The following is a 20,812-nucleotide window of genomic DNA, read 5'->3' as shown; positions in this document are numbered from 1 at the left end:
AGCGGAAGGGGCGGTGCGCCGGGCTCGGCTTCCGCGGGGCGGGACCGGAGCGGGCCGGGAGCGGGGCTGGGGCGGCGCGGGGAGCCGGCCTGGGCTGGGGGCTCCGTGCGGGAGCCTTCCCTGGCCGCTGTGACCGCGTGTTTGTGTTTGAGGCGGGATGAGCAAGGGCAAGGACGATGCTCCGCACGAGCTCGAGAGCCAGTTCGTGCTGCGGCTGCCCCCGGTAAGCGCTCGGTCCGTCCGGCCCCTCACGGCCACACCGGGCCCGGCACCGGCTGGCCGGCCGGCACCGGCTGCCCGAGGTTAACGAGGCGGTGGGGAAGCTGCGGCTCTGGGGTGTGGAAGCAGGCTGGGTGCTTTGGGACCTGGGGAGCCCCTTCCCACCTTTTGAACGGGTTGTCCACGGCCTTCCCTAGAGAGGAGCTCCTGCCGCTCGGAGCGGGAGGCTCAGAGACAATCGAGAGGGTTTGGGAGCACCTTTCTGTAAGGGTTTGGCTCTTCAGGTGCAGTGGCAATACATGCCCTTGTTGCTGTTTGTTATGTGTGTGAAGCTGAGACTCTTTTTCTGGTGCCTAGCGACAGGATGATAAACTAAAGCACAAGTTCCACCTCACCATGAGGAAGAACTTTCAATTGAGAGTGGCAGGGCACTGAAACAGCTGGGCAGGGAGGCTGTGGGATCTCCCTCTCTGGAGACATCCCAAACCCACCCGGATGTGTCCGTGTATCGCCTGCTTCGGGTGACCCTGCCTTGGCAGAGGGTTGGACTGGATAATCTCTTCTTCCAACCCTAGTTATTCTGTGAGACTGTGTCCTGCTGGGACCACAAGGGCTTGGTGAGGGGAGCTCTAAGTGCCCACAGTGCTGTGGAGCTCTGGCAGGTGTCTCTGTCGGGGACTTCACACCAGTGTCACAGCCTGGGGTATGGAGAGCACTGGGAATAGCAGAGCCACGTTAGCATGGTGTTGGGAGGAGGGTCTTGCAGTTGCTGTCCAGCATATGGATGGCAGGTGTTTAAAGCCGGGTAGGTTGGGCAGAAGCATTCAGTAACTCTTGGAGGAAGCACACCAGCTCCTGAAGAATTCCCTTCTCAGGAATATGCCTCGACTGTGCGGCGAGCAGTCCAGTCTGGGAATGTCAACCTGAAGGACAGGCTCACCATTGAGCTGCATGGTGAGTGAGCAGCACCAGGGCATGGTGAGCATCTGCTCTGGGCACCTCTGCCTGCCCACAGCTGAAGCTGTGCCACCTGCACGTGCTGTCCTGTGAAGTTCCTGCTGCCCAGGGCAGTGTTTCCCGGGGTGGCTGTTGGGGCACAGCACTGACCTGCCCCTGGTTCTCCCCAGCGGACGGGCGCCATGGGATTGTGCGTGTGGACCGGGTGCCACTGGCAGCCAAGCTGGTGGATCTGCCCTGCATCATCGAGAGCTTAAAAACCATTGACAAGAAAACCTTCTACAAGACAGCAGATATTTGCCAGGTATGAGCTGTCCTTCTTGCCTGCACCAACAGCTTAAGTCATTGCTCCCCCTCCAGGAAAGCCCCTGTACACTTTGGCAACTGGACACCCATTATAACATGCCCAATTCCTATATCTCACAGCATTAGCAGTTTAAAATTCCCCATTTCACTTGGTGTTTAGAAACCTCATTCCTGAGGTGTGAAATGTGATTGTCCTTGTGACAGCTTAACTGCTGCTGTGTCCAGCTGAGCTGGGGATGCAGCTGTGTTTCCCACACCCTGTGCCCCTGAATCCCCTTGGCTGACAACATCCAGTGGCCAGTCACTGTTCCTTCATGTCCTTGTGCTCATGTGGGGATTCCAGATGCTTGTTTGCACTGTGGATGGTGATCTGTACCCGCCTTTGGAAGAGCAAACAGTGACCACTGACCCCAAGGCGAACAAGAAGAAGGACAAGGACAGAGAGAAGAAATTCATATGGAACCATGGCAGTGAGTAGAGGCTGTGCCAAGCCCCTCCACCCCAGTACCCCACATCTGAGCTGGGTACTCACAGTGCCAGGTACTGGCAGTGCTGCTGCTCCTTTCCACGGCTCTCTCTGTTGCAGAAGGGATCCTCTCCCTTCTGACACGTGCTTCTCTCACTGGGCCATCTGCCTGACACATGAAATCCGTTCCCTCTGTCACAGTCACTCTTCCCCTGAAAAATGTACGGAAGCGGCGGTTCCGGAAGACAGCTAAGAAGAAGGTGAGTTGCTTCTCACCCAGATGCAGATGAAATACCCAAGGGCTGGGAGGGCAGAGACATTAGAGCTGTAGCTGTGGTTGGTCCAGAAGTCATGTGTTTTCTAACATTTGTTCACTTTTCCTTTCCTGAGATGAGGGTGAGATGAAGGTAGGATAGTAGATTTAAACGCTTCTTTGGGTGCTTCCTCTGTATTTTCCAAGATGCTCCTGAGGGAAAAATCCTCTGTGCAGAGTACTGCTGGACCTCATTCCTGTGGCTGCCTTGCCAAACCACATCTCTTCCTGCTCATAGAGAAGACAGGAAGAAAGACTCACATGGAAATGAGGCTTCACTCATTCCTGCTTTCCCAGCTTAAATCTTCTCTTTCTGCATGGCCCATTCCCTTCCCCAAATAGTACCACTGTCACTTCAGCTGGGGGAGTGACAACAGATGGAGCTCAGAGACTGTCTCTGTGCATATGCACAAGCCAGGCAAGGTGTTGGGGAGATGCAGCACCCTGAGGCTGGGAAGACTTGTTCTTCTCTCCTTTGCAGTTTCTGAGAACAGGGTTGAGTGTGATTTTCCATGACATTTGGGAAGCAAATTACTTGAGACATTCTTGTAGCCCACAGGAGAGATTTGATATCACTGCAGTAAAATTCCTGACTAACTTAAAAATGAAAAATGAAGCTTTCTTTTGAGTGGGATGGGAAGGATTTGAGTTCACTTGAGTTCAGTTGAGTTGACCGTCAACACCTCAAGGACTTTCTGCACAGACACAAAAAGTCTTATGAAATACATAGTATAAACAGAAAAGTGAGAGCACTCAACCTACCAAGGTACAAAAAAGATGGATTGTTTTTGGGGAGTGCATAAATTACTTCACAGTTAAATATGAGCAAACTCTGAGCAGAGAGATAAGAAAGCCTTGAAACAGTGCTCTATCCAGAGGTGGAGCCTTGTAGTTGGCCAGCAGCAGCAGCATGCACAAGGCATTTAACAGTGTCTCTGTTCTCTTTCCCCTCTCTGGCCCAGTATATTGAGTCTCCTGATGTGGAAAAAGAGGTGAAACGTCTCCTGAGCACCGATGCTGAGGCTGTCAGTGTCCGTATCCTTGCAGTGGGGAAAAAGCTCAGGAGTAGGACAAGGACATGTGTGTGACCTGGGGGTTCTGGAAAGAGCAAGTTGAGCTTTGCATGGGTGTGGGACGCTGGGACATCAACACACAAGAGGCACAGGAGTTTTGGAGCTTCATCTTTGCCTTGTTCAAAGTTTATTGTTTCCTCAGGGTAACCTTTCTTGTGGACTGTGCTGTTGTAGTGAGAAGGAGCTGAAATAGTATAGGAGAAGTCATTAGAAAAGAGGTCTGGGATGTTTCATCCTGGGGATCCATAGGTACAAGGCCAGACTGGTTGGAGTGGCAGTGATCTGCCATTTTTAGCCTCTTCCATCACAACTGCATCTTCCAAGTTCCTCTTTTTCCCTTGACTCGCCTGTTCCTGCTGTCAGGCTGGGAAGTCATTGCTGAAGATGAAACAAAAGAAGTGGACAACCATGGTTCACTCACCAGCCTGGACATCTCCTCCCCAGGGATGTCGGGGCATAAGCAAGGCCATGGCTCCTCAGGTGCAGTGGGGAAGGCTGTTTTATTTCCAGGTGTGGTCCCTGGCAGGCACAGGGCACTGGCAGCTCATCAGCTGTGTTTTAACTCTTTTGCCCCCAACTAGAACATGATGAGCTGCGGGAGATATTTAATGATATCAGCAGCAGCAGCGAGGATGAAGATGAGAGGGATCATCACGATGATGAAGACCTGAACATCATGGACACTGAGGAAGACTTGGAGAGACAGCTGCAGGACAAGCTGAATGAGTCTGATGGGCAGCAGCAGGAGAATGAGGGGTCCAACCAGATTGGTGAGTGGCCAGCAGAGCATGGCAGAATTGTTGGGGTGCCAGACAGGCTGTGCTTCCCAGCTCTGCTGCTGGTCTGGGTCTGAGCTCACCCTCCCTTCCAGCCATGGGCATCCAGAAACAGATTGACAACCTGAAAAGTAAACTCCAGGAAACTCAAGACAGGAGGAAGCGCCAGGAAGATCTCATCATGAAAGTGGAGAACCTTGCCCTCAAGGTGAGAGCTCTCCTGAGGTCTCTTCAAACCTGCTTAACACTGGCTGGCCATTAGATCCAGCAGGCTGATTTGGAGAAGCCAGGAGCCTTTGCCTGCTGGGTTAAAAATAGCTGTGGTGTGGCTGTACACACTCCAGCATTTCCCTGTGGGGGCAAAGCAATCTGTGAAACTGGAGGAGACAAGGGGGTGGTTGTCACTGCACCATGTGACGTGTGGCAGCAGACCCATTCTGCCGAGAGCACACTGCTAGCTCTGGTGTCCATGTTTGTGTCTGCAGACCCGTCTCCAGGCCGTGCTGGATGAGTTCAAGCAGCAAGAAGAGAGAGAGAAGCAGCAGGTGAGGAAACTCCCGCAGTGGAGTGGGAGGTACTGGGGCACAGCACTGCTCTAGGCTTGGCCTGACAGAGTTCCCTGAGCCTTCCAGCACAGCAGCTGCTGTGAACTCCAGGTTACAGGTCAGGTGGGGTTATATCTGTACCTCAGGTGAGGCTGTACCTCATCTGTAGTTGCAAGGAGCTTCCCAAGGCAAAAGGAGATACAAGGAGTAGGGGTGACTGCAGCTTTCCCACTGGAGCAGCCAAACCATGCCTAGTCAGCAGTCCAGAGCTCTCAGGATTGCTGCCTGGGGTGAAACACAGCACACAAACCTGTTAGCACCCCTGTACGAGGAAGGCAGTGGCTGTAGGCTTGTGGCAGATTTCCTGCCTGGGCAGCTCTGTTCCAGCCTGGTACCAACGCAGGAGGTTCTCACTCTCAGATCCCTGTGGACATTGCCAGTCCTGTCCCACAGGAGCTCAAGCACAGCTCCAGGCAGCACACAGGGAGAGCAGCCACTGGTGTGGGTAGAAGATGTGCAAGAATCTTCTCCTCCTAGGAGAGGAGAAGTCATTAGAAAAAAGTCTGGGATGTTTCATCCTGGGGATCTGTAGGTACAAGGTCAGACTGGTTGGAGTGGCAGTGATCTGCCATTTTTAGCCTCTTCCATTACAACTGCATCTTCCAAGTTCCTCTTTTTCCCTTGACTCACCTGTTCCTGCTGTCAGGCAGGAAGTCATTGCTGAAGATGAAACAAAAAGAAGAGCTGGGGCTGCCTGGGGCCCCAGATGTGCCTTACTGTAGTGTCTCACTCTCTCTTCCCAGATGGCATCCCTGCAGGAGCAGCTGGAGTCCCTCATGGAGAAGTGAGCAGTGGGCCTGGCTCTGTGAGCAGAGCTGGAAGTGGTGGTCACCTGCCACACTGAAGTCCTTGCTTTAGTCACACACTTCTGCTGCCAGTTGTGCTGCTGGGCAGTGGTACAGGGTCCATGTCCAGAGCTGATGTCACATCCACTGTGCTGGCTTTGGCTGGTGGAGTTAAAGAATTGGACTATGCCTGTGAGGGCAGCCAAAACACAGATTTACTGTCAATAGTCAGCACTGGCCTCCCCAGGACAGCACAGTGCTGGTTTCTGCATCTTACTGAGTCTTGGTTTGATGGGCTGTGGCCTGGTAAGAGTTTGTTCTTGTGTTTGAGGAGTACTTATATCTGCAAACCAAACTCAATAAAGTTTCCTTTTCAACCCTGATCTGTTCCTTTGTGGTCTCCAAACCACACAGTCCTTGTCAGGGAGCTGTGCCTGGGTACCTTCCCCAAAGTGCTCTTCGTGGAGCTGGGTCAAAAGTGCTGGCACTTGGTGGGGGGAATGAGGCCCTTCTGATCAGGGAGTTCCTGTAATTCCTCACAGACTATGCAGGCAAATCCCAGATTAACCTGGCAGGGTGGGAAGAGGATTAGAAGGGCGGTTACAGAAAGCAACAGAGGACACCAGGGGCTTCAGCAAGTGTGTGCTAGGAGGGGACACCCCTCTCACAACCCACGAGCAGGGGAAGAAGGCTCTGCCCCCAGCACAGAAAGGAAAAGGTCAGCAGGAGCCCTGGAGGATGGTGTGTATGTCCAGATAATCAAGAAAGAGACAACTAAGGAAGACGTGGAGCTCTAGAAGGGCCAGAGTGTGCAGGGGTGAGTGTGATCTGTGAGCAGCCATGGAAGAAACCTACCTGCTGAATGTGGAAGGGGTCAAAAAGAAGATTCTGCACGGAGGCCAAGGGGAGCTGCCGAAGCTGCAGGATGGGAGCAAGGCAAGTGGTCTGGGTTGTTCCTGCAGAGCCCTGGGAGAGGGAGTGGGTCTGACATCCCTGCTCATTATGGTTCCCAGGCTCAGCTCCAGGTCTAGGAAGAGTGAGAGCCCTCACAACAGAGGTGCAGGAGGGGCTGGTTTGGGCTGGTTTGAATTTTCAAAATTCAAAATTTGGAAATTTTCCCAGCCAAATTTCTCACAGTGAGAGCTGGCAGTGCCCATGGCCTCACCTTGCACTGGGCCTGGGACACCTCCTCCCCCTGGCACCCTTAGAGTCCAGCAGCCCAGGTGGGTTGCTGAAATCTGCCTTTCCTGCCATGTGCCAAGCAGCAGTGAGATGTGCCAATGGGTTGTTCCTGGGAGACTCCCCAGCCTCTGATCACTGTGGGTTCCACCAAGTCCTGGAGCACACTGTGAGAGCTCTCTCTGCACAGGGCTATAAAGGGGGATCCAAAGGGAGCAGTGAGCTACAGCATGGATGGATGTTAAGACATTTGACCATCTGCTTGCTGTCTCAAGTGGGCAGGAAGCACAATGTCCTGCTGTGGAGGGAGAGCTGCCAGTCAGACCAGCACAGTGCTGGGAGCAGGCTGGGCCCCACAGCTGAGGCCAGGGTGGCTGCCAGGGGGTCTCACCACAGGGCTCTCTCTGGGCCAGTTCACGTTCCACTTCCAGACGCTGAAGGACGACTTTGAGCGGACGGTGATCGACGACAGCCGGGAGGCTGGCATGCCCATGGAGATCATCGTGGGCAAGATGTTCAAGCTGGAGATCTGGGAGACACTGCTGAGCTCCATGAGGATCGGGGAGGTGGCAGAGTTCTGGTGCGACGCCATTGTGAGTGAGGGGCCCAGAGATGCCCACTTCCCTCCTTCCTGCAGAGCCAGGACACAGACCCACGCATCCCAGAGATGCTGTGTCCATCTCTGGTGCCAACACAGCGTGTCACTTGGCCTCAGCATCGGGGGCTGAGCAGGGTGCTCCCCTCCTTGCAGCACACAGGCATGTATGCCCTGGTCTCCAGGGGCATGAGGAGGATTGCAGAGGGTCGGGACCCTCTGGAGGGCCAGAAGCACCGCTGTGGCATGGGCAACATGTTTGACTACCACAGCACGGGCTACGAGGACCTGGACGAGCTGCAGCGGACGCCTCAGCCTCTCATCTTCATCATGGAGCTGTTCCGGGTAAGGGGATGGCGGGGATGGCTGCCAGAGCGGGAACAGCTGGGACAGGCACTCAGCTCCTGCTGCCTGGGCAGGTGGAGGACCCCTCAGCATACAAACGTGACACGTGGGCCATGAGCAAGGAGGAGAAGCTGGCAGCAGTGCCCGTGCTGCACAGCGAGGGCAACCGGCTGGTCCTGCGCAGGGAGTTCGCGCAGGCGGCCGCCAAGTACCAGGAGGCTGTCATCTGCCTCAGGAACCTGCAGGCCAAGGTGAGCAGCACCAGCACCTCCCATCCCCACCTGGGTCACTCCTCAGAGTGTGCCCTGGGTGCTGGGACGGGATGGACACAGCCCTGAGCTGCCCTGGGTGCTGGGAGGGGATGGACACGGCCCTGAGGTGCCCTGGGTGCTGGGAGGAGATGGACACAGCCCTGAGCTGCCCTGGGTGCTGGGAGGAGATGGACACAGCCCTGAGCTGCCCTGGGTGCTGGGAGGGATGCCCTGGGTGGGGGATGGACACAGCCCTGAGCTGCCCTGGGTGCTGGGAGGGGATGGACACAGCCCTGAGTTGCCCTGCGTTGCTCGTGGGGCAGGAGAAGCCGTGGGAGGATGGCTGGCTGAAGCTGGAGAGCCTGGTCACGCCGCTGGTGCTCAACTACTGCCAGTGCCAGCTGGAGCTCGGCGAGTACTATGAGGTGCTGGAGCACACCACGGAGCTCCTGCAGAAGCACAATGGTACCTGTGCCCTGCATCCCACCCCTGCTGTGCCCGCGGCTCCCAGGGACTCCATGCTCTGAGTCCCCCAGCCGTGACGATGCTCATCCCGTGTCCTGTGATAGTGCCTGTGTCACCTGGATCCCTGCGTCCCAGTCTGCCCCCATCCTCCACATCCTCCCCCTTCCCATGATGATCCCTGCACTCCCTATGCATAGCCCAGTCTCCCTGCCCTTCCTACAGGTGTGTCCACCCCATACCCCACATGTGCTTGATGTCCCCTGCTCCCCAGGCTCTCCAGCTCCTGTGGCTGGTGGCCCTGAGCTGCAGGATGCCCACTGAGGGCTGTTCTCTCCTGGCAGACAATGCCAAGGCCTATTTCAAGAGGGCAAAGGCCCACGCTGCTGTCTGGAACGAGAGGGAGGCTCGGGAGGACTTCCAGCGCGTGGCTCACCTCGACCCCTCCATGGCGGCCGCCGTGAAGAAGGAGCTGAAGCAGCTGGGGGAGAGGATGAGGAAGAAGCACGTGGAGGATCGGAAACGCTACCAGGGCCTGTTCCAGTCAGGCCAGGGCCTGAAGGGCCGTGAGGGGCGGGAGAGCAGGGAGGTGGGTGATGGAGCACCTCAGGGGGAGGCTGGGGGCCGGGAGAGCCATGGGCAGGGGGAGCAGGGTGCTGGGACTGGGGTCACAGGACAGCCCAGGGCTGCCCAGGCTGAACCAGGGACCCCCAGGGCTGCCCAGGCTGAACCAGGGAGCCCCAGGGCTGGCGGTGAAGGGGCAGCACCAGGAGGAGAAGAAACCCGGGGAGAGCCTGTGGGAGAAGAGGTGGAAGGGAGGGATCAGGCAGCAGTGGGGAAAGAAGAAAACCTGGGCACCTGTGGGGCAAAGCCAGAGAGCCAGGGAACAGAGGAAGAGGATGAGAAAGAGGAGGAGAGGGAAGAGGAAGAAGAGGAGGGGGAAGAGGAGAAGAAAGAGGAAGAAAAAGAGGAGAGCAAAGAGATAAAGGTAGAGAGGAGGGCAGAGGAAGAAGATGGAAAATTGGAGGAGGAGAAGGAAGAAAAAGAAGACAAAGTGGAGGGGGAAGAGAAGATGGAGAGGAGAGAACAGAAAGAAGATGAGAAATTAAAAGAGGGTGAAGAAGTAGAGAAGGAAGAAGAAAATGAAGGAAGAGAGAGGGAGGAAGAGGCAGTAGTGAAAGGGAAGGAGAAGGACAAAGAGTGTCTACCAGCAAAACTGGAACAGCCTGAAGCAGGACAATGTGGGACAACAGGGGAGACAAAGGCAGCAGGGCTGCTGCAGGGGCTGGAGCAAGCAGCCAGCAGAGCAGAGGGAGCTGGCACAGGCAGTGAGGCCCAGGCTCAGCCAAAGACAGCCCCACATCTGGAGCCTCCCAGCGAGGGGCTGGGACCAGCTGAGGGGCCCCCAGGGCTGGAGGATAAACCATCTGGGGAGGCTCTGGAAGAGGGGAGCCGCAGGGAGCTGCAGGGAGCAGGCAGTGGACAAGAAAATGCTGGGGAAGGCAACATCCCCCCAAAGAGCTTCACCCCTGGGGAAGGTGAGGAGCTGGGTGGAGGGGCAGAAATACCTCCTAAGGGGCAGAAATGCCCCTTAGCAGCTGGAGAAGGGGGTGCTGCAGCCTGGGAGCAGTGCAGCAAAGAGCAGGGCAGTGCCCAGCCCTGAGCAGGGTCAGTTGCCCTGCTTGGGGACAGCTGCCAGGCCGCTGACAAAGAGGCACAGCACGGGCAGCAGGGCTCCTGTGCCCGGAGGGGAGCCCCGGGGCTGGGACTGGCCCCGCAGGGACACGGGGACAATGCTGTCCTCACCCTGCACGGCCCTGCCCGACTCACCGGCTCCAGCCCTTGCAGCTGGTGCCACCGAGCTCTGCTGGCTGAGAAATAAAAGCTCTTCCCTGGCACCCTGGGCTGGATTTGTTCCTGAGCGTGAGCAGCTTCCCTGAGCACAGCCCACAGCTCTGCCTTGCCCCGAGCCCGTGGCACAGGCATGGGGCAGCTTGTGGTGTCAAGGGGCTGCATTTCACCCCCCTTAAGCTGCCAAATCTCTCCTGTGTCAGTGTCCCCAGATTTCCCTGCAGTGGCACCGTGTCAGGCCTTTCCCAGCACTGCCAGCCCTGCCAGGCAGGGTGAGAGCCCAAAAATTGTCTGTCCTGGGCAGGCTTCACCATCAGCCAAGTCTGGGCAGGGCAGAGAGCCCAAGAGCCCCTGGCCTCACCCTGAACTTCTCTGAATCCCTCACTGTGCCACAAAGGCCCAGCAAACATGGGCAGCACGTGGGGCACCCAGACTCCTCTGGGCACTGAAAACTTGATGGAGCTCCAGGGAGAAAGGAGGGAGAGAACTGCCTTGCCCACCCAGCATCGTGCCTGAGGCTGAAGGGTTTCCTCAGCCAAAGTTCCTGGGGGAATGAGGGACTGTCCCCATCCCCACACAGCCCCTGTTCCAGCCCTCAGCAGCCACATGGCCTGCACAGACCTTGTTGGAAGAGGATCAAGGTGGTGGCTGGGGACAGGCCTGTGCCTGGGGACCCTGGGGCTCTGCTCCCAGCTCCTGCTGTGCCTCAGGCGGTGGGGACAGCCAGGGGACAGTGCAGGCTGTGTGCCAGCAGCCCTGCAGGAGCAGTGCCAGCACGGCACAGCCACGGGGCTGGCTCAGCCCAGACACATGGAGAGAAGAGGCCAGAGCACTGATCCAGGCATCAGTATAAATACAAATTTATTCTCTTTCCAAAGCAGAGATGACAAAGCAGTGAGGACAGCAGCACCACGGTACATGGTTACCAGAGCATTAGCCAGCCTGCTCCCCTCCCTGACACATCCTGGCTCCCAAACAGCCCAAGCACCAGCCTGGCCACCTCTGCTCCCCACACCTGCCACTGGGGCCAGCAGCTCTGTGCTCATCCTGCCCTTTTTCTTCTTCCAGTGCCCCCCAAGGCTGGATACTCCTGAGCACACCCTCAGGCCAAGCCTCACTCTGCTGCTCCCCACACTGCTGCCATCCTGCCCCTGGGATAACAGAGGGGTCCAGCGGGGTCTCACAGGCTGGCCCAGGGTCCCTGTCACCCACAGCCTGACACAGCATGCCCAAAGCCACCTGATGCCACCACACTGCCCTCCTGCCACTCAGCTGGCCGGCACGGGGGACAGCAAGGACAGCCACCCACGCTGCTGCCAGTGACACTGGAGCACTCCAGGCTGCACAGCCCTGCCTGTAAGGCTCACACTGGGGTGGGCACTGCTCCTCACCTCTGCCAGCAGCCCAGAGGCAAGCCTACAGCCCTGCTCACAACCTCCTGGAACAGTTCAGCACCATGTCCTATCCCAGCCAGCAACACCAGCCCTGCCTGTCCTTGCAAGCCCTGTTAAATGGGATGTTTCACCCCCACACCCCCGTGTGCAGCCTGGCTGTCCTTGCAAGCCCTGTTAAATGGGATGTTCCACCCCAGTGTGCAGCCCTGCCCTGCCCCGAGGGCTCAAACCTCTCACCTCTCTACATCCTGTGGCTCCAGAGCACCAGGGCCACGTCAGCCCCTGCTCTGGGTTACCCTGCAGCACCTGCCTCTGCCTCTTTCTCGACATAACAGAGCACAAATCAGCCAGCCCGAGGGAGCCCTGGGCACCAGGAGCCACCAGCCCCGAGCTGCCCTGCCTGTCCTGCTGCCCACCCACACTTGCATCCCACCAAGGTGGCCCCAGGGCTGCAGTGTGGCTGGAGGAACCCTCCCTGCAGGAGCTCCCAGGCAGGGAGCTGGGTCTGTGCAGGACTCTGCCATGGCAAAGGCACACATGCCCAGGACACCAGGCAGGGTGAAGCACCTGCTGTGGGTGCAGCCCTCACTGAGCTCCCTCACTGCAGCCCTGCAAGGCAACCCCAGCAACAGGGAAAGGTGCTGGTTCCCCTGGCAGCAGGAGTTGGGCTGGTCTGAAAGTGAAGGGCAGCTACACTTAAGGTATTAGAGTTTAATAGAGTGAGTCCATGAGAGTATTTAAGTACAGTATATATATATAATATATAGAAATATATGCAAATTAAACAATAAGGCTCTGTTATAAAGACCCTCTCAATATAAGGCTACTAGCTGGGCTGAAGCTCTAACATGGACTCAATCCCTACTCCAGAAACCTCACAGACTCTCTCCTGGTGGTGTGTGCCTGCCTGGCTGCAGAGCCTTGGGTGGCAGAGTTCAAACCATAAGGCTGGCAGCTGGTCACTGTTATAAAGAGTTATTTTAAGAATTGTGTGGCTCCAGGAGTGTTTTGGTGCCCACAGACCTGGAGGCTCCTGGGCAGGGATGAAGAGTGGGATGCTGAGCTCTGCATCCCCCGAGGGTGCCAGGGGAGACTGGCAGTTTTCGTGGCTTCAGTTCTTCCTTCTGAACCATCCCCCCCAGGCTTGGACACTGTGGCCAGTGACCCAACCAGCCTCCTGGGGAGCCCACAGTCCCACTCCTGCACGGCCTATGTTCCCCTGAGATCTTCTGGAGCTGGCAAGCATCCTGCACCACCAGCTCGGAGGGAGTCTGTGTGAGGTCTGCTGCAGCACAGGGAGCATGGCAGGGAGAGAGGGGAGGAAAGCAGCCAGGTAGCTGGTTAGGAAAAGCCTCTGGCTCACAGGAGGTGTTAGATAAGGGAGGTCATACCTGAAAGAGAAATAGACAGGTCAGGAGAACAAGACCCAGAGCCAGCTGGTTAGATGGGAGCTGCTGCAGAGCCAGGAGGATCCTGCTCAGGAGTGGCAGAAAGTGGACAAGAGTCTGCATGGGCAGACCACCACCTCATGTTAGTGCTGGCACCAAGCACTGGAGCACAGAGGGAAGGAGCAGAATGACCAACACCAAACCCACTGAGTGAGTGGAGTGCCATCCACACACACATCCCTGCTGGGAAGAGCCATCCAGGAGCAGCCAGGAGAGCCTGCACCACTGCTTCCATCTCACCAGGCTGCTGGGGCCTCGGCCTCTCCTGCAGAGGGGTCTGACAGGGATGAAGGCAGGAGGGGGCTCAAAGCTGTCACTGCAGGTGGTGCTGGCAGTCTGTCCATCCTCACGGTGGGGTGCAGGTCCTGAGCAGGGCAGGAGGCTGCCCTGCAGCTCATCACAGGGATCTGTTTGGTCTGTGCTCTTGGCAGCTCTCATGGCCTCTCCTTGCAGGTGTGAAGCCTCCTCCTCCTCCTCCTCCTTCTCCTCCTCCTCCTCCTCCTCCTCCTTCTCCTCCTCCTCCTCCTCCATTCCCAGGCCACACACCCATCCCAGCAGCACTGCAGCAGCAAAGCTCTTGGCTGAAGCACTGCAGGTCATCAGCTGTCGCAGGGAAGCTGGGGCTGGGGCAGGGCTCTGTGGGAAAGCCTCGCCTGAGGGAGCAGGGAGAAGTGAGAGAGGAGGATTTCACTCAAGTACCTCGGGAGCTGGGGAAGGCGCTCCGCAGCTTCTCCATGATGTCTTCCAGGCACATGCTGACCTCCTGGGTTTTGGCTTCCACCTCATCTGCAGCGGCAAGGAGGGCAGAGGGGTAGGGAAAGGCTCTCTGGACACACACCTGGCTGCCAGCATCTCTGCAGGATGGCAGGGTGCAGGAGCAAGGGAGCAGGGCCAGGAGCTCAGCCCAAGCCCACAGCTCACCTGCAGTTTCAGTGTCAGGGGTGTTGTGCTCTTTCTCCTTTGCCTGGCTGCCTTCTGACTGATGTGGAGATGAAGCCAAGGAGGAGGCTGCTGAACCATTGCCTTCTGACTCTGCTGGAGGCTGGAATGAGAAGAGATGTTGTCAGAAAGATGTCATGACCCTCTGTCCTTGGCTTCCCTTCTCTGCCCATCCCCTTTGTGCCACTGTCCCAGCTCTGCTGTGGCAAAGCCCACCCCATCCCTGCCCTGAGCACACCTGCAGCAGCAGCTCCCTCAGCCTGTGCAGCTGGGACTCCAGCTGCTTGTTGTGGTCCTCCAGGATCTGCATCCGTGTCTCCAGGCGGCTCTTGTGCTGCCGGAGGATCCGCGCCTCGGCCAGCAGCTCCTCGTTCCGTGGGTCTTGCACTGACTCGGGAGAGCCTGAGGCCAAGGTTGGGGACTCCACTGCCTCATCATGCTGCCACTTCAAACGTCTCAGCTCTCCCTGGAGGATCCTGCAGGACAGCCCAGGTCAGCATCCCCTCAATCCTGCCTGCAAACCCCCAGGAGCTGCACATCAGACAAAGCTTTGCTGTTTGTGATGCTTAAGGGCCAGGATGCTGCACTGCAGAGTGCCCTGTGTGTGGTTCTGCCCCACACAGGGGGTTCACAGATGTGCAAACACTTCCCAGGAGGCTGAAAACAAGGGCAGGGAAAGCATCACCCCCTCCTGAGCTGGTGTGCCCTGCCTAGAGCCTCACCCTGGTCCAGAGCAGCAGTACCACTGTTCATGAGGGACTCAGGGACAAGAAAGGCAGAGTGCCCTGGGCTCACTTTAACTCATTTGGGGTTCAGGAGGGAACAGGTTCTGTGGATGTAGGAAGGAATATTTTGGGGAACAGAGAGAGCACAACCTCACTGAGTTTTAGTGCTCAGCTTAGCCCCCCTCCAAACCTGCCCTCTCAGCACCTGCAATCCCCTGCTCCAGCCCCAGCAGCATCCCCTGCCTCCACTCTGAGCTCTGCAAGGCTTCCCCAGCCCCTTTGCCCCTCTCAGGCCATAACCCCCACTGTCAGAGCTGCCCATGTCTGTACCTGTTCTCATCCTCCAGGTGGGCCAGGACTCTCTCCAGCTCTCCCTTGTCATCCATGTTGAGGCCTGCTGGGCCCTGCTGGCTGCCCCCAGGCTCTCTGTCCGTGATGGGGCTGGAGTGGCGCAGCAGGTACTGGTCCTCATCCCTGTTCCAGCAGGAGGAGAAACGCCTCATTAGGAAAACCAGGGGATTTGTGTGCCCTTGGGGAAGGACAGCATGGAGGGAGGCAGTTTCACAGGGCAGCTCCTGGCTGCTCCAGGCCTAGAGCTCAGAAGGGGCTCAGCATCCCTGATGTTTGTTGTTGGGGGATTGTGGTGTTTGTGAGGGTCTGCAGGACGAGGTGAGAGATGAGAATTTGACTCCATGTTCTCAGAAGGCTGATATTATATTATACTATATTATATTATATTATATTATATTATATTATATTATATTATATTATATTATATTATATTATATTATATTATATTATATTATATTATATTATATTATATTATATTATATTATATTATATTATATTATATTATATTATATTATATTATAGTATAGTATAGTATATTATATTATATTATATTATATTATATTATATTATATCATATTATATTATATCATATTATATTATACTATATTAATGCTATACTAAAACTATACTAAAGAAATAGAGAAAAGAATACATCAGAAGGCTTAGCAAGAACGATAATGAAAGCTCATGACTGACTCCTCAGGGTCCGACACAGCTAGACCGTGATTAGTCATTAATTAAAAACAATTCACATGTTTAGATAAACAATCTCCAAACCACATTCCAAAGCAACAAAACATTAAAAATAATGAGGCTTCTCCTCTTCCAAGGAGAAGAAATCCTAGCAAAGAGATTTTTCAGAAAAGATCATAGTAACAGGGGTGCCCAAGAGCCTCTCGCTCAATGGGACTGGGAAGGAAAACATTTCTGCACCCTGGCTAGGCATGGATAGAGGCACAGGAGCCCTGACCCATCAGGAGGTGAGGAGAAGGGAAAGGAGAACTCACAGGCTGTCATCAGGGGACAGGCTATCACTGAAGAAGGAACAGTTCTGGCTTTCCATCTCTGCAAGCCTGGAGGGAAGAGAAAAAGGTTGAGATATTGTCAGAGACACCCTAAATGTCTGCTCAGCTGCTTGCAGGCTCTGTAAGACCCCTCTCTACAGGGTCTCCCACCTGGCCTGCATCAATCTGTCCTTCTGCACAGGCTCTGGAGAGCTTTGCCTTTTTAAAAACCAAAATACACTGGTGCTCTGGGTGTAAGTCTCTAGAATAAAGAGCTGCTGCCGTGCAGTTGGCTCAGCCTCCTCTCTCACAAGCAAAGGAAAGGGATCTAAGAATTCCAGCTCCAGCCTAGGAGCTGAGCTACAAGTACAGGCTCCCTGAACCCCCTGGGTCCCCACAGCGAGGGCAGAGGCACCACAAACCAGAGGGCAGCAGCAGTGGGAAGCTGGCAAACAGCTCTGGTGAGGACACAGAGCAGAACAACTGAGGGATGTGCTGCTGAGAACCCATCCAGCAGCTCACCCTGGGCAGAGCAGGACAGCACACGGAGGCTGCTGCATTCTGCTGTCAAAGGCATGGTCTTTGCTGCCCCAGCCACATCCCAGGCGGGTTTGCCTGGCTGTGCAGGATGCTGGGGCAGGTGGAGGGGTCTGTGCCCCATCTGTGTGCCCCAAAGCCCCCCCACACCCATCAGGGCCAGGCCCTGTGCCCCAGCAGGACAGCAGAGCCCTGGGGGTACCTGCTGGCAAAGTGCTCGATCCTGGAGTGAGTGTCAGCGTGGGGTAACATCGGGGAGGAGGCTGGGCTGCAAGAGATGCACACTGGTCAGCAGGCTTGGCACAGACTGAGCCCTCCTGGCTGAGAGGAGTCAGGGACGGGCTGGACACAGAGACTGAAATCTCTGTTCCTTCAAGAACAAGGTGGCAGATCACCCCCAGAGCAAGTGCTCCTCCAGCCCTCCCCCAGGAGCCCTGTGTGAGCTGAGATGCTCCCTCCATCCACAGAAGCCATGTCTCATTCTGGGCCCAAAGACATGAGCCAGGGCGCAGCAACTCACGTCTCAGAGCAGTCAGCCTCGAGCACAGACTGCACGGGCAGGTAACCCCTCTGGGGGTGCTTGCTGAAGTACTGCTTGGACCTAAACTTGTTCTTCAGTGTCGTGGCAAAGTCCCTCATGTTCTCACTGGATGTGGTCTGCAGAGACACAAATGTGACACAGTGCCTGTTTAATAGAAAGCTCAGCACCAACAGTAAGATATCCCCTCAGGCTGGGCATGAGTTCCATGGGGGAAGAGGCAGGTAAAACTGAGGAAGCAAGGAGGGCACACAGCAGCTCTGTGAGCCTCTCATGGGGCCTGGCACAGGCCAAGCTGGGCACTGGGGCCATGCATCCTGCTCACCATGAGCCCCAGAACAGCACGGACACAGGCAGCCTCCAGCATGCAGAGGGTACAAAACTACACAAGGGATCCACTTGTGGGGCTGCACCAGCCTAAACATCACAAGGCTGCTGCCATCATAGGCCCTGCTCTGCGCCTGGGCCCTCCCAGCCCAGCCCAGCTCCTTACTGGGGTGTAGTACTCCATGATGGGGTAGTGCAGCTTGTTGCCCTTGCTGGCTCGCCCCGTGAGGAAGCAGGTCTGGCAGATATCCACATTGAACTGCTTCAGGCTCCGATACCTGCAGGGGTCAAGAGTCCATAGGGAAGCACTGGGAGTCATCAAAACACAGGTTTAAAGCCCAAGAAGAGGTCAGTGGGAGGGGACAGAGGTGGCCTGTGTCACTCTAACACCCCAGTGAACCCACAGTGCTGATGGCTGAAGTCCCCAGGAATGCACTCTGCTCCTTCCCCTTAGCTGGCACCTGCTCTGCCCCGCCAGGAACACGGCTGGCTGCAGAGCTCAGCTGCCCCAGGAGCCCAGAGCAGCTCAGCTCTGTCCCTGGGGCCAGGGTCCCGTGTCACAGCCCTTACCTGAAGCCCTTGATGGGGCACTGGCGGCACACAGAGCACTTGGTCTGGTGCTTCACCTGCTCGGCCATGGTCACCCGGTGCAGCACTGCCAGCCACACCATGGACTGGGGCTCCAGGTTGGCCCACTCCAGGAACTGGGACACCTCAATGGCAGACTTCCCATTGCTCTGGGGAGGCAGAGGAAGGGGCTGCTCAGAGCTGGGGCCTGGCTGCCATGGGGTGCAGGTCCCCTGCTGCCTCGGGAGCCTGTCCCCAGCACAGATGGGGCCAGGGCCATCACCCCACACTCACAAAGCGGAAGCAGCTGCGGATGCTGGGCTCCACATTGCTGCCCCCAAACGCTGCCACCTCCCCCAGCTGGCGAGGGACCTGGATGGCCTCGTGGAGCAGGACCCCGAGGTGCCGCTGGTCACACAGGCCCCCGGCGTTGGCCACCTGGCTGAAGAGATCTGGGGGGACACAGACACAGCTGAGAGCCCAGCAGGCACGGGGAGCAGGGTGTGGGGCACACCAGGGACCCCACTGACCTCCCCCAGCACAGGGAGCAGGGTGTGGGGCACACCAGGGACCCCACTGCCCACCCTCAGCACAGAGCTCAAATACAAGGAAAAACCTGAGCTATGATTAAATAACTTTTATCAGTGTCCTTCTTCAGACGGGGGTTACATACATCATCTATTAAACAGCCCCAGACAGCCAGTCCTCTATGAATCAGCCTAATCCCTTCATTTAGCCCCTTGGTGCTCCCTATGCTACACAAGATTCCCCTCCACAATATTCCATGGTTAAAATGCAGTGAGGAAAGCAATTTGCCTGAAACCTACTTCCCCGCAGCCATGCACCCCCTGGTATTTTCCTTCTGGAAAGCACTGGATAACTTTCCTGTGTGCCTTCTCTGCTCTGCTCCTCACAGTGCCATGCAAGCGAGATCACTGCAGCACCAGGCAGTGCACAACAACACCTCCTAATTTCAGTGGGTAGGCCTAGGGGAGGGAGGGAGAGGTGATGATGCAAGCAGCTTAGTCACTGCAGGAAAGCTGTTTCTTTGCTCTTCCTGGGCAAGGAAGGTCTGAGCCAGGAAACAAAACCACTCCTGTCTTCCTGAGGTGAATCCACAGCAGCGTCTAGGGGAGGCAGACAAGGGACTCACACTGGAACTTCTCCTTGACCTCTGTCCCGCACAGACACGCGATGCCCGTCTTGAAGGAGAGAGCCCTCATCTTCCCGCTGCGGCCACTGCAGGACAAGAGATTGCACGAGTCTACAAATGCACCAGAGTGGGGTTTTTTTGTCGGGGGGGTCATCAAGGCAAGCACACACCAGGCAGCCTCCCTCACTGTTCTGCAGCCAGAAGCTTTGTGCAGCACTGCCAGCTGGAAGAGCAGCACAGGGGTATTGTATTTGCAGGCAGGAATGATGCATCTGACTCCATGCTCTCAGAAGGCTAATTTATTATTTTTTGATACTATATTCTATTAAAGAATACTATACTGTACTAAAGAACACAGAAAGGATACTTACAGAATGCTAAAAAGATAATGAAAACTCGTGACTCTTTCCAGAGTCCCAGCTTGGCCCTGATTGGCCAATGAGTGAAAATAATTCACACCAGAAACCAATGAAACAATCACCTGTGGGTAAAAAAATCTCCAAACACATTCCAAAGGAGCACAACACAGGAGAAGCAAATGAGATAAGAATTGTTTCCCTTTTTCTCTGAGGCTTCTCAGCTCCCAGGAGAAAAATCCTGAGCAAAGGGATTTTTCAGAGAACGCAAATGCCACACGGGGGTTTCCTCCCAGGCCTGGCAGCCCCACAGCTCGGGGGATAGGAGGGACCTACTCTCAGAATACATTCCAAAGGAGCAAAACACAGGAGAAGCAAATGAGATAAGAACTGTTTCCCTTTTTCTCTGAGGCTTCTCAGCTTCCCAGGAGAAAAATCTTGAGCAAAATCTTGATTTTTCAGAGAATGTAAATGCCACACAGGGGTTTCCTCCCAGGCCTGGCAGCTCCGGGGGAGGAAGAGGTACCTGTCAAAGACGTTGAGCAGCCAGTTGAGGCTCATGTCCACGCAGAGGGGCACGTTGACCAGGATGCCGCGCTCCTCCTCCAGGCGCTCGTCGAGCGCGGTCAGGCAGTGGATCACCTCCACCACGTCCATCGCCCGCTCGCTGGGCTGCAGGTCGTGCTCGTTGAAGATTTCCAAAGCCGTGCCCAAGGTGACCATGTCCACTGCACAGAAAGCAGAGGGATCAGAGGGAAAGAGAGGAAATGAGAGAGGTGAGAAGCAAGAGGAGAGAGAGGCAGTCCTGCCCTAACCTGGGGCAGTGTTAGTGCTCAGGAAAGGATGGTGAGCTCCTAGAATTTCTCTCCGGCCTGTAAACTTCTCCCAAAATACCACATCTCCACCTTGAGCCACCATTCTCTGTGACCCCCCTTCCTCATTTCTGTGTCCAGCCGTGGCCATGAAAATGCCCCCCAAGGAAGGCTCTGTGCAGAGCCCAGTGCTGGCCTCTCTGCATGTGCCAGGTCCTTGTGGGGCTGGTGTGGGGGCACAGACCCACACAGACCCTACAAGCAACTGCCCAGAGATGGATCAGTCCTGCCTCCAGCTCTGACAGGGTGAGGGAATTAAGACACAAACCCAAAACAGGGCTAGGACAGTGTGAGCTGCCCTGGCTGCCCTGCTTTCAGATTTCTATGGCCGCAGGTTGTACGTGCTACTGTGTTAGCAACCAGCAATACTTCTTTCCTGAAAGTCTTTCCATCTTTGAGACCTTTTTATATTCACAGT

The 20,812-nt window shown here is 56.0% G+C and overlaps 3 protein-coding genes across 3 annotated transcripts in view; 2 read left to right on the top strand and 1 right to left on the bottom strand.

Annotated features, from left to right (window-relative positions):
• Nucleotides 1–40: 40 nt before the first annotated feature.
• Nucleotides 41–5,877, top strand: TAF7L (TATA-box binding protein associated factor 7 like). Its single transcript, XM_030967535.1, has 11 exons — nt 41–223; nt 1,095–1,173; nt 1,347–1,480; nt 1,826–1,952; nt 2,150–2,208; nt 3,224–3,296; nt 3,698–3,814; nt 3,916–4,104; nt 4,206–4,318; nt 4,596–4,655; nt 5,459–5,877. Exons 1-11 carry the CDS (start codon nt 158–160, stop codon nt 5,501–5,503), a joined length of 1,062 nt encoding a protein of 353 aa, XP_030823395.1. The 5' UTR covers nt 41–157; the 3' UTR covers nt 5,504–5,877.
• A 463-nt stretch (nt 5,878–6,340) lies between these two features.
• Nucleotides 6,341–11,277, top strand: LOC115914992 (aryl-hydrocarbon-interacting protein-like 1). The gene is made up of 7 exons (XM_030967902.1): nt 6,341–6,436; nt 7,093–7,272; nt 7,431–7,619; nt 7,694–7,870; nt 8,194–8,335; nt 8,677–8,898; nt 11,252–11,277. The coding sequence occupies exons 1-7, from the start codon at nt 6,341–6,343 to the stop codon at nt 11,275–11,277; spliced, it is 1,032 nt and encodes a 343-aa protein (XP_030823762.1).
• DRP2 (dystrophin related protein 2) overlaps nt 11,084–20,812 on the bottom strand; it is a 31,302-nt gene continuing 21,573 nt past the window's right edge. Inside the window, exons 12-24 of the mRNA XM_030967873.1 lie at nt 20,049–20,250; nt 19,167–19,252; nt 18,308–18,465; nt 18,017–18,183; nt 17,613–17,724; nt 17,102–17,238; nt 16,784–16,849; nt 16,048–16,113; nt 15,020–15,163; nt 14,203–14,440; nt 13,947–14,067; nt 13,725–13,811; nt 11,084–12,968 (exon numbers count right to left, since the gene is read on the bottom strand). Of these exons, the coding sequence (XP_030823733.1) occupies nt 12,949–12,968; nt 13,725–13,811; nt 13,947–14,067; nt 14,203–14,440; nt 15,020–15,163; nt 16,048–16,113; nt 16,784–16,849; nt 17,102–17,238; nt 17,613–17,724; nt 18,017–18,183; nt 18,308–18,465; nt 19,167–19,252; nt 20,049–20,250 (1,604 nt within the window). The 3' untranslated portion in view covers nt 11,084–12,948. The remainder of the gene's footprint in view (nt 12,969–13,724; nt 13,812–13,946; nt 14,068–14,202; nt 14,441–15,019; nt 15,164–16,047; nt 16,114–16,783; nt 16,850–17,101; nt 17,239–17,612; nt 17,725–18,016; nt 18,184–18,307; nt 18,466–19,166; nt 19,253–20,048; nt 20,251–20,812) is intronic.

This window comes from Camarhynchus parvulus, chromosome 4A (genome assembly GCF_901933205.1).
Source record: "Camarhynchus parvulus chromosome 4A, STF_HiC, whole genome shotgun sequence".
Classification (NCBI taxonomy): domain Eukaryota; kingdom Metazoa; phylum Chordata; class Aves; order Passeriformes; family Thraupidae; genus Camarhynchus; species Camarhynchus parvulus.
Note: the sequence above shows the minus strand (reverse complement) of the source record. Positions and strands in the feature narration are given on the sequence as shown.